At 43.3% G+C, this 14,893-nt stretch overlaps 1 protein-coding gene across 2 annotated transcripts; it reads left to right on the top strand.

Annotated features, from left to right (window-relative positions):
- The first annotated feature begins 2,393 nt into the window (after positions 1–2,393).
- bpnt2 (3'(2'), 5'-bisphosphate nucleotidase 2) lies at positions 2,394–13,932 on the top strand. 2 transcript variants are annotated; one of them, XM_069725787.1, is made up of 9 exons: positions 2,394–2,512; positions 3,330–3,553; positions 5,034–5,106; positions 6,269–6,415; positions 6,741–6,900; positions 9,558–9,653; positions 9,835–9,996; positions 10,603–10,737; positions 11,648–13,932. In XM_069725787.1, the coding sequence occupies exons 2-9, from the start codon at positions 3,435–3,437 to the stop codon at positions 11,788–11,790; spliced, it is 1,035 nt and encodes a 344-aa protein (XP_069581888.1). In that variant the 5' UTR covers positions 2,394–2,512; positions 3,330–3,434; the 3' UTR covers positions 11,791–13,932. The 2 variants fall into 2 exon arrangements, with proteins under 2 accessions (XP_069581888.1, XP_069581889.1); XM_069725788.1 differs by lacking the exon at positions 2,394–2,512 and adding an exon at positions 2,675–2,694.
- Positions 13,933–14,893: the final 961 nt, after the last annotated feature.

The raw sequence follows: 14,893 nt of genomic DNA, 5'->3' as shown, positions 1-14,893 counted from the left end.
TGCATCCTTAAAGTCCTGAATGGATTCATCAGCACTCATTCACTCAGCTGTTTCACTTCTATTCTCTTTCTTTAGTTAATGAGGTCGTTAAACGTCAGAAACTTATTCCTCATTGCAATCGCATCTTAATTTTGTTATATTTCAAGCAAAAATGCCAAAACATTTAATATGGTTCCAGTTTGTCCAATGATAGGATTTGTTGCCTTTTTTTATTCAGTCTAATTTAAATATATTTGGTTCACAATCACATAAAATGAAGGAAACCTACTATTTACAGTGATAAGATGAGTAAACAAGATAATAAATGACATGGTTTCAGACTCAGATGGGCTGTTCTCACTGTTTTCTGTCATTTTCTAAGATAAATATGATTATTTTGGAGAGTTTTTACACAATGTTTTAGAAAGTGAGTTCTGAAGAGTAATATATTGTAAGTTCATATACAATGTCGAACGGGGAGAAGATAAATTAAAATAACCTCAAATGAACACCTGCAAATGACAGATAATCGTCATATTAAAATATGACTGCATTTAAAACATGGTTTCGGTTTTATTAACTTACAAAGAAATGGCCAAAAACTATACATTCAAAAGTATTTTTATCTGATTTTAAGTCGGAGACAAATAACGCATAAAGCAACGCATCGGTGGAGGAGAGAAAAAAATGGAGCACGACAGAAACAATTAAACATAAATTAATATCGAAGCATTTCCAAACAGCTGTTGAATTCCTGTCCAGTGTTGTTGTATCAGGTGTGAGCAGTGATGTTCACCAACCGCTGATGTCACGGGACATTAAACAAGGCGTATTGTTGCTGCTGCACACTGACTCTCAGTCGTCAGGTCTTCACTGTCCAGCAGGAGGAAATAGTTTCTACAGCGAGGCAGCTTAAAATTTAAAAAAAAAGCCAAATATCAAGTGAGTAAACTTTACAATCTAAACAGAATACAAGAAAGAAAGTTGATAAAAAAGCAGAAACAATAAGGATAAGATAAAGTACGGAGTGTTTCTGAAGTTATGGACCGTATAGGACACTCTTCGTACTGCATACGTACCCCCTGAGAGCCCCCCTGCTGTAGTGAAGAAATTTCCCCTCGGGGATTAATAAAGTGTATAAAATCAAAAATCAAAATAAAAAAATGAAACTGTCTCCTGGTTCTGTGACCAGCGTGGAGGAGGTGGTACTGCAGTGATCTCCAAACTATGAAGAGCCATTACTACCAGTAAAAATAATTATGAACTAAAAAGTTATTAATGGTAAATCAAAATTATGCATTCAAATCTGAATTATTTGCTAAAATGTTAAAATTATGATGATAAAAAGTCCAAAATATGTTTGACTTGTTTTATGACTAAAATCTTCTTTGTTTTTCTTTTACTGGAGGAAATGTGCTTCCATATCAAACCCAAAAGTTTACCAATATTTTAACACGACTTAACAATAACATGTTATTGTTATTTGTAAAATATTATGATCATTCTTGTAAACATTTCGTCAAATTAAATCTTGTCTAAACGCCTTTAAAAAGAGGCAAAGTTATCTAATGATGCACAAAAAAAATCTTCAGTTGACCTTTTTATGATGTCACCTCTGAATAAATAGGTGAAAACATGTATTTTATTAGTAGTAAATGTACGATTACACGAAGAGAAAACATTTTCAATATATACATACACATTTTCCTCTGTGAAAGTATTTCTTTTGGGTTTTATTTTTTCTTTTAACATCTAGAAACTTATACAGTCTATGCTGAATTTTTTTTAATTATTATTAACTTAATTAAACGAGATACAAAAGTACCAACAATGCAGACAGAAATGTGGAATAAAATAAGCAAGAAAATGAAGTAAAACAGAAGTAAAGAATAAAGATAAAAGGATTTGGATAAATTACTGTAAAATTATAATAAGAAAAAAGAGACACAAAGAAAAATAGCATATTATTCCTCTTCAAGAAGTCCAACATACAGTTGGGCAGTCTTATGACTATTAATAAATTTAAGAGTTGTAACATAATCTTTAAATTCGCCCAAAAATCCAGTGAAGTTGGAGATTGACATTTTACATTTATGGGGGAAAGTTTTTCCACAGAGGATCAGAAAGTTTAAATATGTGATGACATTTGGACACCACTGGATTTTATTTTAAACAGTAGTGTAGCTATATAATCCTCCATTGGAGACCAAAAAGTTATTGTATGTATATAATGGTACAATACATGTATTAATACATGTATTTAATATTATTAGTATTTAATACATGTCTTAATTAATAATAATAATAATAATAATTATTATTATTATTAATACATGTATTAAAGTCGCTGGTTAGGGAGAGATTTTGTATTTCACAACAGCACGAGCCGTGACGTCAGCAGCGGTAACCCGGAAGAGAAGTGCGCAGCCGCGACCTCTGCGCTGTGGACGTCGAGAGGAAGAATGTCCGAACAGAGACGCGATTGTTCCGCGCTGCCGTCGACACCCGCGAACAGTCGGCTCGTTTCACCGAGGTAACAGCGAGGGGACAAGAGGTCGAGCTGTCCGAGCAGCGGAATGTCGTTACGGACGGACGTCGGAAGATGCTAAAGGGCTAGCCGTTGAACATCAGCCCGGCTGAGGGGTTTTATTGTCGCTCCGTGACAGCCGCATCATCCGTGGACTACAGTCAGGTGTGAAGCAGCCACGTCAGCCGGTCCGTGTCTCCGCCCCGTGTCTCCGTGTCTCCGCCCCGTGTCTCCGTGTCTCCGCCCCGTGTCTCCGTGTCTCCGCCCCTTGTCTCCCGTGTCTCCGTCCCGTGTCTCCGTGTCTCCGCCCTGTGTCTCCGTGTCTCCGCCCCGTGTCCCCGTGTCTCCGCCCCTTGTCTCCCGTGTCTCCGCCCTGTGTCTCCGTGTCTCTGCCCCGTGTCCCCGTGTCTCCGTGTCTCCGCCCCATGCCTCCCGTGTCTCCGTGTCTCCGCCCCGTGTCTCTGCCCCGTGTCTCCCGTGTCTCCACCCCTTGTCTCCCGTGTCTCCGCCCTGTGTCTCCGTGTCTCTGCCCCGTGTCCCCGTGTCTCCGTGTCTCCGCCCCGTGCCTCCCGTGTCTCCGCCCCGTGTCTCCGTGTCTCCGCCCCGTGTCTCCGCCCTGTGTCTCCGTGTCTCCGCCCCGTGTCTCTGTGTCTCCGCCCCGTGTCTCCGCCCCGTGTCTCCGCCCCGTGTCTCCCGTGTCTCCGTGTCTCCGCCCCGTGTCTCTGTGTCTCCGCCCCGTGTCTCCGTGTCTCCGCCCCGTGTCTCCGTGTCTCCGCCCCAGGTTGCTGTGAGCAGCGGTAATGTTTGGCTTGTTGTTTTCCAGCTGAATTTACCAACAGCGTCCCGTGCTCCGTCCCGTGCTCCGTCCCGTGCTCCGTCCCGTGCTCCGTCCCGTGCCCCGTCCCGTGCTCCGTCCCGTGCTCCGTCCATGGCTCCGATGGGGATCCGGCTGTCACCGCTCGGCCTGGCGGTCTTCTGCCTCCTTGGAGTCGGTGTGATCTACCACCTGTACGCCGGGGTCATCTCCAGCCGCCTGGCTGCCTTCAGGTCAGACGTGAACCTCGGCCGTCCTCTCCGTCTGTACGGTAAACTGTGACGCCCTGAAACCGAGCGAGGTGTCTTCCGTTCTCTTCCGGTCTCTTGAACGAGTAAAGTATGTAGATGTCCCGTTAAAGCTCTGCTGTCTGTCCAGCTGAGGATGGATGCAGGTGGTGGTGGAGGGCGGATCATTTATATGTGCAGCACTCTGCAATCGTTTCAGGCAACACAATTCAAAGTTATGATGCTTCTTTAACTAATGGTAAAAAATAGTTTGAGTTTATCAACCACATTGAAGAGAAAACCTCTAAAGGGGCAGCACGGTGGTGCAGTGGTTAGCACCGTCACCTCACAGCAAAAAGGTTCTGGGTTCGAATCCGGTCCTGGGCCTTTCTGTGCGGAGTTTGCATGTTCTCCCTGTGCTTGCGTGGGTTCTCTCCGGGTTCTCCGGCTTCCTCCCATCATCCAAAAACATGCACCTCAGGTCAGGTTACCTGGCGCCGCCTAGTGGCAGCCTGCTGCAGCACCTCCCCCCTGAGAGCCCCCCTGCTGTAGTGAAGACATTTCCCCTCGGGGATTAATAAAGTGAAATAAATAAAATAAAAAAAAAAATAAACCAGGTGAGTGTCTGGTGGGAAGACCCTTCATGCTCAACATCCCGGAGATGTTGGGTTTGTCTCTTCGTCTCCTCCTGGACCGACTCCGTGATGTCCAGATCAGGTCCATCTGTTTCCTCGTACTTCCTGTGGTAGAAAGTCTTCAGGACTCTGGATCATCGCCCTGCTGCAGAATCGGTTGAGACGATGGGACGCCTCCCTGACGACGGCGTGTTATGGATGAGAATCTAAAACTTAAACTGCTCTGTTGTTTCTGGCCACTTCCACGAGGGAATAGTCACAACGTCAGAGACAAATCGAAGAAATACAGACGGTCCATTTGTGGTCCAGATGGTTTGGAGATCCTCTGAATACTGTCAGAGCAGCGATGAGTTGCTGAGGTGACGGTGGCTCCTGCTCACACACCAAACATGTGCTGTCTTTGTTAAACACTTTTGAGAAATGAGTTCCCTTGAGACCTTAATATGCAGACGTTCACGTACTGTTGACTGTTAGGTAGTCAGCCGGGACAGGAGCTGCATACCAAACCTCATAGTTTAGGTGCAGACTGAAACTTTTCTGCTTCATCAAGTATTAAAGAAGGTCAGGTTTACATTTATAATCCCTGTTACTTATTATTCATTTGATAAATCCTTATTTAGCTAAAGAAAAAAGATTAATCTTGGAGTGCTTGTGCAGCTGCAGTTGAGAAGTTTGGCCTTTTTTGTGTTGAATAAAAAGAAAAACGGATATCCATCTCCACTGCTGGCCTCAAAGTGTTCCTGTTATTTGGGTTTTGGTGGTCTGTGAGGAAACACTGAATCTGATGCTGATATAGTTTCACCAGGTCTGCTTCCTTTTTAAATCCGTCTTCTGTCCCTCGGTCTGTGCAGACAGAGGAGGAAGGTGGACCTGAGGGAGCTGCTGGCCGTCTCCGTGGAGGCTGCAGTGCTCGGTGGCAAAGAGGTAAAACAGCCTGTTATTTAAAACGACACCACAAACAGTCTTATAACACAACCGTTATCAAGTGACTCAATACAAGGACACAGGAACAGCTGGAAGACTCTGTTTTTACGTTTGTTTCTGCGTTGATGATGTTATTGATACTAACAAAGGTTTTATTATTCATTTATAGAACATACAATTACAAGAATATCAGTGTCATAGTTTTATATGTCAGAATAAACATTTTACTGTGATCATGTCGTTTTGGATCGAACTCCTTCCTTTCAGACTTGCTTTGTGTTGCTGTGCATCAGTTACGCACATCATGTATGTCACATCCTTACTCTGTGAATGACCAACTTCTCTGAGTACACTAACAAGTAGAGCTCTTACATATTAGTACTCTGACTTGTGTCATACTTGAATATTGTGTGTTGTTGTCTCAAAACGCACACTGATGTTCTGCACACATGAAATGACCTGCTTCGCTTTCTCAAAGTGTGTCAGTGACCTGCTGGCTCTTCGCTGGTCTTAGTAGTGAGCTTGTCAGTACACACACACACACACACACACACACACACACACACACACACACACACACACACACACACACACACACACACACACACACACACACACACACACACACACACAGTGTTCTGCTGCAGCTTCCTCAGAGTTACAGTTTGGTCCTTCGGTGCTTCGTCTCTTTCTGCTACGCAGCCAAGATGGCCACCGTTTGTTGTGGACCGTTTCGAGTGTACCACCTGGGTGTTTGTAGGCCACTTTTCATACCTTCCATAATCTCAAACACTCTAAACTGTGAGTGTTAGTATGTAAGTACGTCATTTGGACGCAGTGATCTCCACTCGGCTCACAGCCGTGCAGCCGGTTTGGTTCATTGGACGATCTGCTGACTTCTTGTGAAAATGTTTTGAGACCAGTTTCTGTTTTCAAAATGAATTATATCATGGATTTAAATAAAAGTTTTAGTTACTGGATAAACTGTGTGTACATGACTATAGTGTCGTTGGCATTCCCTTCCACCAACTTCATTGAATGTGTCTGAACCAGCTGTTACAGAGTGGAGGGGAAACATTTATTATTATGTTAATCACAGTCTCTAAAGAATCCACAGATTCATCACTTTGTGAGTTGTGTGTTTTGTTTTAATCCTCTGTAGGTGAAGAAGGTGCGTGATGAAAATAGCCTGAAGGAGAAGTCGAAGGGGAAGACGAGAGAGGGAGCCAGTGAGCTGCTGACCACCGGTGACCTGCAGTCTCACATCAAGATGTTCAACCTGCTCAGGAACACCTTCCCCGATGTCACGGTGAGACCGGCAGCTTGCTTCTGTCGGCTGCCTGCGGCACGCAGCCGTCATCTCTTGTGGAAACTCCCGTAGTGAAAACTAAGTGTGTTTGATAGATGACAGATGTCAACCATCACCAGTTCCACTAATCTCAGAGAGTTCAGTAACTAACTAGAAAAGATCACGAAGACGACTTTGATTCTTGCATCAAAGTCGTCTATAGTTTCTTCATTTAGATTTGAGTCGGACTGGAAACACTTTTTGTGACTTCACGCGCTGCTTAAAGTGATAAAAACATACCTGAGGAACAGGACATTTAATTGTGTCTCCGTGTGTTTGTTTCCAGGTGAACAGCGAGGAACACGACGACACGGTGGACAAGACGATCACCTGGAGCCGAGACATCCCAGCGGACATCCTGGACAAGATCGAGGGGGGCAGGGAAGTTTCTGCCGAGACCCTCACGGTGTGGATCGACCCGCTGGACGCCACGCAGGAATACACAGGTGAGCTTCTGGTGGTCAATAATACAACCAGCTGTCTCACCTTTTATGCTGCTTCGCTTAAATGAGGAAAGAGTTGGATTTGTCTTCACACCAGAGGCTCATGGGAGGTTTGTCTTACATGTGTGTCAGTGTGACTGAAAAACGTTGGTTGTTTTAAAAGCGTGCCCTCTTAATATTCATGCAGTTAATCTTATTTAAAGATGAGAGCTACTGTTCACTCTGTCAACCACTCAGCTGTCTGACAAGACGCGTAGCATTCGGTTTTTGGCACATCTTCAACACGGGTGAAAGGTTCTGATGTATTAATGTACACAACCAACCGCTCCTGGATTCACTGGGAAACACAAAGCTTGATTATTCAGTCATGTTATCCAGCATTCAGACTAAGCGGCAACCATCAGTAGTCGTTATGAATCCTCCAGTTCAGATTCTGTCCGTCACCATCTTGCTAGTTCGGAGCACCACAGGCCTGTCAATCAAACAGACACGCCCCCAAAAACAGGTCTTCTTGAATCTTCTTTTCTAATGAATGAGGGATTATTTTCAGATGGACCTCCAGAAAACTAAGAAGAAGGAGTGACTTTAGCTAACAACACCGAGATAACTGATGGACACATTTTATTCACTTTGGATTTGATGAGAGAAGTTGAATGGGAGTCTATGGAGCCGGAGGCTTTTTGGAGCCGACCTCTAGTGGCACTCGCTGGTATTGCAGCTGAAGACTCTTCTGCATCTGCCTCATTTTTCAGACCTGGAAGCTACGAACTCTTTTATATCCAGTCTGTAGTTCAGACTGAAGCCAGCTGTGTTAAAACAGTGTGTTGCTGCAGGTGGTTGAAACATGAAATACAACAAAATCTGAATCAGGAATAAAAACAGATGAATACTTTCAAAGGTTTAAAACCCCAAATAATACAGAACGATCTGTTGTACTCACAGTTAGGAAGATTATCACAGCAGCAACTATTTTATCTTTTGTAAATGGACTGCACTATATTATCGCCTTTTTACTTTAATGGTTTACAAAGTGTTTTACAAATTTCGTCTCCCATTCACACACTAAAGCCTGCAGAGCTGCCATGTCGGGCCGCTGTGGTCAGATGGTAAGGCCGGGTTGCTTACTAATCACAAGGTGTGTGGTTCAATCCAAGGTTCCCAGAATTGTTACATAATCAATTGTTAATCAATTAATTGAAATTATTTGAGCCGGCTGCAGTCATTTTGCATAATTGTTAAAATAGTTTCCATGTGTTTATGAATGTGAGGCCTGCGTCTTTAATGTCAGTCTGAATGTGATCTGATGTAGCTGGTTGCAGCAGTATGAAGATCCTGCACACAGTGAGAGGCTGTGGGTGATGACAGACTGTTTCAATGACCTACTTTAGTTTAAAATTAGGATCCTGGTTGTTGTGAGCTCAGCCAGGGGGTGAAGAAGGAGGATAAACCACACATAGACTCTGACTAGTTTGAGCTACATGATTTGTTTATTACTTAATTAGTTAATTGACATAAATTAATAAGGATTATTTGTTTGTTTGTTTGCTTTTCTGCTCTTCCCGTGTGTTTTATATTACTGTGATTTGAGTATCTTTGGTCAGATAAGAAAAACAACCTGAAGATGTCTTCGAAGGCTCTGAGAAATTCTGATGGACATTTTTGGATTTACTTTGGTTTCTCTGCGTCTCCTTCACAATAAGAGCAGCCGTCTCTCCTGATGTTCATCTGATTAATAACTTCAGTCGTACTAAAATACACAACAATCATTACAGCTGATGAATTTATCTATTTACATTTCCCCTCCCAGTATTTTTCATTTACAATATTACATATGTATTGAGGCAAAATGGATGCCGTGTGTTAAATTGAACACTTGAAAGACGCAGTTCTCTCTGCACGTCGTTAGCAGATCGTTGGACATTTTTTATGGCTGTTGTGAAGTTCACACACAAAGACATTTTAGTAAATCAGGTCCTAAATGTACTGATTGCAAAACATTGTCATCGTCTGTGTCCGGTTCCTCCAGGATGATAAAAGATCTGAAGTCTTTTCGTTTTTCATTTGGAGTCATCAGTGTTTTATTTCACACGGTAGAAGCATTTTCTTGATATGAAATTTACTTCATTAACTTTCAAAATCTTTGATGTGTTTCAAGCAGAATTTAGGATTTTAGATACTGAACTGGACAGTTATACTAAAAAGATTTCAGTTGCAGACAAATGAGCGTGCTGTAAAATTCACTCTCAGAGCGGATTAAATAAAATATGTGCTGATAGAACCATTTGGTTTCTGCTGCACCATCATGTCTTTTTTGTCAAATTTGTCTCTGGACGTGGGAAACGTGTGCAGAAATGATTTAGCCTATATTGGAAAATAAATAAGAGAAAATAGGGATCTTAATTCTAAGCAAGAAACTCATGATTCTCATTTTCCTCCTGAATCCTGCTGCCCTAGAATATCTGCAAATCAATTATTCATGAAATTGTTCAGTGGAAAATGTTCAACTGAGGGTTTTCAGGTTTGACTCATGTCTGTCTCCTGTTGTGTCCCTGATGTCCTTCTTCCCACCCGTATCCTGTATCCTCTTTCTTTCTTGTGTCTCCTATCTGGTTCCATCTGTCCTCCCCACCCTGCCGGCTGGCTCGTCTCTCCCCCCTCAGAGAACCTGGTGAAGTACGTGACCACCATGGTGTGTGTGGCTCTAGAAGGTAAACCGGTCATCGGGGTCATCCACCAGCCGTTCACCGGCTTCACCGGTGAGTTTATGTTCCTCCACAACTTCCCTACCAAACATGTCCTTTGGAATAAAAATCAGACATCTTTAAAATTGAAATATCATTTTTGTCTCTGCAAACCTCAACATTTCCATTTAGTGATAAGAAACTGTAGAACTGAACAAAATAACAAATATGAAGCTTCCCTCTGTGTCTCCCTCAGCCTGGGCGTTCGTAGGTCAGGGGTCAAACATGCGTCCCCGCTCCTCCTACAGCATCAGCCCCGCAAAAGTGATCGTGTCACGTTCCCACTCCGGACAAGTTAAACATTTTATCCGTGAAGCTTTTGGAAACAGCACAACAATCGTAGAAGCAGGAGGAGCAGGTGAGCAGAGAACCATCTGAGTAGGCGTCAGCCTTTCATGCTGTTCATTACTAAAACACAGCAGCTATATTAACTGTGTCTGTCGGCTGCAGCACAAAGTAGGAAATAACAACTGTAAACACAAAAGAAGCTGTTTAACATGTTCACCTGATAGAAGCACAGGAACCATGGAAACATGACCAAATGAGGAGGGAAGATGAAACGCGCCGACAGAACGCTTCTGACTCGCTGCCGCCGGAGATGAAGAGGACAAAAACAAAAAACCTTGTAGCCGTCAAAACATTAACAACAAATGTCGCCATCTAATTGTAACATTATGAATAAGATGGTGATGCACCAAAGATTTAGTTGTTAAACTGAGATGTAAATGTGTTTATGTCAGAAAGAATGAACGCTGCTCAAGTCTGCTGCCTCGCAACCTTTTAGAGATTTGAAGGAAGAGCAGCTGCAACAACTTCTTTGTAGCAGTAAAGTTTTTCATCTCAACCACTGTGTGTGTGTGTGTGTGTGTGTGTGTGTGTGTGTGTGTGTGTGTGTGTGTGTGTGTGTGTGTGTGTGTGTGTGTGTGTGTGTGTGTGTGTGTGTGTGTGTCTCTCTGTCTCTCAGGATACAAGGTGCTGTCTCTGTTGGAGATGCCTTCGGGTGAAACGGGCTCCGTAGACCCGGCAGACGTTTACGTCCACATCACCTTCATTAAGAAATGGGACATCTGCGCTGGTGCTGCAGTGGTCAATGCAATGGGTAATATAACAAGTATTAATCTTCATTGTTTCAAATTCTATTCTCATCTTCCTCCTTGTTTAACTTTTTAACAAAAAACCCTTTTGGCACCAACACTCTGCTCACTGGGCTGCACTTTAAAGCCCCTGAAACCTTTTGTTTCGAATCCTTAATTACATTTCTGAAACATTAAATATCCAAAAAACATGGCTCTAAAATAATATTTCAATCTATCTGGATGAACGATATTCTTGAAAAGAATTGATTATTAATTTTAATTACATACAATTTCAACAAAAGTGTTATAGACTTAATGTCAGCGTAAACGTAACATTATGCCTTCAAATATTCATTAAAAACTAACATTGATCTCTCGGTTCTTTAGTTAGTGAACAACAGTATCTAAAGAGAGATTGAGATGCTGTGAACAGCTGTGAGGAGGATGTGGAGGAGCAGCGCTGCAGAGAGCTGCTGCTCCGTCAGGACCACCAACATGATCAGCTGCAGAGCTTCAACTACCTCCTCACCTGTCGGCACATTCAGCCACGTTCAGGACTGATTTCATGGTCGACGTTCGTCCATTAATAACCGAGTTTGAGTCGAGTCGTTCACTTGAGCGTCTGCTGCTCCGTGTGTGAAGCCGACATACGTCATACGGTAACAGTATGATGTCATAACGTCAACTGCTCAGAAAATGACCTTTAACACCATATAAATGTTTTATATCGTCTGAAAAATGATACGGTTATTATCATGTAGGATATGATAGGGAACACCTCTGCATGTGAGATCCAACTCTTAAATAACCAAACAGTTTAGTCAGGAAGCCACAAATCATCCACACATAAACGGATTCCTTTTCTTTTACATTTACAATGTTTACATTTTTAACGTGTGTCTGCAATGACGTTATGATCCCCGTTGGTTGTAGGAGGCCACCTGACCACCCTGAAGGGGGAAAACATCGACTACAGTGGAACTCCGTTGAACAAAGGAGGACTGGTGGCCAGTGTGGGAGTGGATCACAAGGCCTTACTGGAGAAGCTGCCAAACTGGGACCCTGAGAAGCACTGAGACACCGACACAGAGCCACGGGGAGACGGGTCGGCCGGCGCTGAGGGCGGCTCGTGGCGGCACCTCTTTCTCTCACTGAGAGCAGGCTGTGATCAGGCCCGCATGACTTCATCATCGTGGGACACCAAACATCCACCAATCAGATGGACTGGAGTGGAGACACTGAGCGGGACGGCTGCCGCTGCAGACGGCACACGACGGCTCTGAACACACATTTACAGCCTGAAGGAAACGGACATCGAGGCCGCTCCCGTCACCTTCAGAGGACTCGTGGGAAGTACAGAACTGAGAAGCACAACGCTCAACATTAGTGACATCACTCACCATCTGCAGCTCTCATCTTCATCACCTGATAAAAACGCAGGAGGAAGGAACAGCATGTGTCGCAGAGACGGCAGAAGTGACCACAAGTCGTCAGGACCTAAAGAACCTGTGATGTCGTCGTTCTTCTGACCCACAGGGACACTGCAGGGACAATGCTACAGGGACAGGGACACTGTTCACTACACCGTCTTCACCCTTTCAACCTCCACCTGGTCGTGAATACGAGCACTGAGTGGTGTAGGTTTCTATTCTTGGAGAACATGTTGTTGAGATGCAGCTCCGTCAGGAACTAAAGAGCCTCCGTTTTTGCGTTTTGCTTCAAAAAAAATCCTTTTCAGAGATTTTCCACCAAAAATGTCATTTCAGTAAACTGTGGAGATAGTTTTTATTTATCCAAAAGCAACCATTTATTAATAGATCATGTTATTTCCAGTCCCAGGAAAGACCAGACGGGATCAGTTTACTAAGTAAATAACTGTTAAAGTCTCCTGCAGATTAAAAAAAACATTGTTTTGTCATTTTGAATACAAATTATTCAAAAACAATTATCTTCTATCTGAGGTACATTTTTGACTAATTAAATCGTATCTAATTTTTTAGTGAGGACATGTCATGACTAGCTAATATAAATCACACAAATAGCACAACATAACTACAATGTGCCTGCGAGGCAGCCGAGAGGAAGAGATGCTGCAGGTCAATGACCCACGATAACTCTGAATCCTGTAAATACATCAGTCAGACTGAACAGAAGTCACTCAGCAGCTCCTCTCCTGTACGAACTTGTTGGTCAGACTTCCTGGTGGAAGACGAGTGGAGGGTCATCGTGAGGACGATAACAATGCACAGTGAACTGGAGGGCTGCAGCCAATCAGGATGGGTTTTTAACTGGAGGGCTGCAGCCAATCAGGATGGGTTTTTAACTGGAGGGCTGCAGCCAATCAGGATGGGTTTTTAACTGGAGGGCTGCAGCCAATCAGGATGGGTTTTCTGCAGGTGACTCTGATTCCTGTTCAGTTTGTCTCAACATCGTCGGTGCTGTTAACTTTAAGATAAAAAATGGTGTCGAGGTTAAATGTTCAGCCACAGAATGAAAATACTAAAAAGATCTTAAAGGCTTAAAGAAGCGATCGGGTAATAATCTTGAGGGTGGTGGTGACGTTTCATGTCATACGTTTCAGTTTTATGATTTTGAATGCCTTTGATCTGCACAGAATACCATGTATTTTCAACGGATGTTGCTGCCAGGGATAATTCTGTAATAATGTTGTAAATGGTATTACAGTCATATTAAAATGCCATAGGTACTGTTTTGTTTGGGGTGGAGGTGAACACTGAGGACTCCACTGGCCGTGTCCTGTATGAAAACACTGCTGAGGGAGTTTAGAGTAAGAAACAATAATTCATGCGTAGATGTGAATCTGTGGGTTACAGATGGGATGCAGAACCACATGTCGTCAGAGGGACACCATGTGATCAACACACCTGTGAACAGACTGTGACTGTGAATCTGACCAAATCTAATTATAGCAGCAGCTTCAGTTATTGGAAATCATGTTGACCCGACTCCTCATGTTCAGATGTGACTCGGTCCTGTGAAGTGTTCCAGACGACGTCCTTCAACCAGTACAAACAGGACTCCTGCTCTGTAGACGGTCCTGTTGTTTCAGATCACTGCTGCTCTGCACCGACAGGAAATGACCTCATCATGTGAACACATCAGCCTCCTAAATATCTGCAGCTTTAATTATTTTACCCAGAATCCAACGTGTTTTTGTGTCCTCTGTTTAACTCAATAAACACACTGATTCTTCTGTCCAGCAGCAGCAGTGGAAAAGAAACACGTTGTGTTCAGGAAGCTGCAACTTCCTCACACGCTTTAATTTGAAAATCTGTCAGTGGCCCCGCCCCCTTCCTCTACGGAGCCAAGATGGCGACCGTTTAGGGTGGAAAGTGTCCAGAGTTTCACACTTCTTGTTTGGAGCGTTCTGAGTGATTCATCCTGGAACTGGTAGTGTTCTGATGGTTCTGTACTGACAGAACACACTGATGGACTCAGAGTAGAGAGTTAGTACACAAGTACAACATCTGGAACACGAGAACAACATCTGGAACACAAGTACAACATCTGGAACACAAATACAACATCTGGAACACAAGAACAACATCTGGAACACTAGTACAACATCTGGAACACAAATACAACATCTGGAACACAAGAACAACATCTGGAACACAAGTACAACATCTGGAACACAAGAACAACATCTGGAACACAAGTACAACATCTAGAACACAAGAACAACATCTGGAACACAAGAACAACATCTGGAACACATGTACAACATCTGGAACACTAGTACAACATCTGGAACACTAGTACAACATCTGGAACACATGTACAACATCTGGAACACAAGTACAACATGTGGAACACCAGAACAACATCTGGAACACAAGTACAACATCTGGAACACATATACAACATCTGGAACACAAGCACAACATCCGGAACACTAGTACAACATCTGGAACACGAGCACAACATCTGCAACATGAGTACAACATCTGGAACACGAGCACAACATCTGCAACATGAATACAACATCTGGAACACAAGTACAACATCTGGAACACGAGCACAACATCTACAACATGAGTACAACATCTGGAACACTAGTACAACATCTGGAACACAAGTACAACATCTGGAACACATGTGCAACATCTGAAACACTAGTACAACATCTGGAACACATGTACAACATGTGGAACACAA

This window comes from Brachyistius frenatus, unplaced genomic scaffold (assembly GCF_029030835.1).
Source record: "Brachyistius frenatus isolate BFR_SWC_R1_liver_20210118 unplaced genomic scaffold, ASM2903083v1 Contig_448, whole genome shotgun sequence".
Taxonomy (NCBI): Eukaryota; Metazoa; Chordata; class Actinopteri; family Embiotocidae; genus Brachyistius; species Brachyistius frenatus.
The sequence above is the reverse complement of the archived record's forward strand: the minus strand, read 5'-3'. Positions and strand labels throughout refer to the sequence as shown.

Coding starts and splice junctions, on each gene's coding strand:
- bpnt2 (XM_069725787.1), top strand. CDS start 3,435: ATGGCTCCGATGGGGATCCGGCTGTCACCGCTCGGCCTGGCGGTCTTC. Junction 3,554..5,033: donor AGCCGCCTGGCTGCCTTCAG/GTCAGACGTGAA, acceptor CGGTCTGTGCAG/ACAGAGGAGGAAGGTGGACC. Junction 5,107..6,268: donor CAGTGCTCGGTGGCAAAGAG/GTAAAACAGCCT, acceptor AATCCTCTGTAG/GTGAAGAAGGTGCGTGATGA.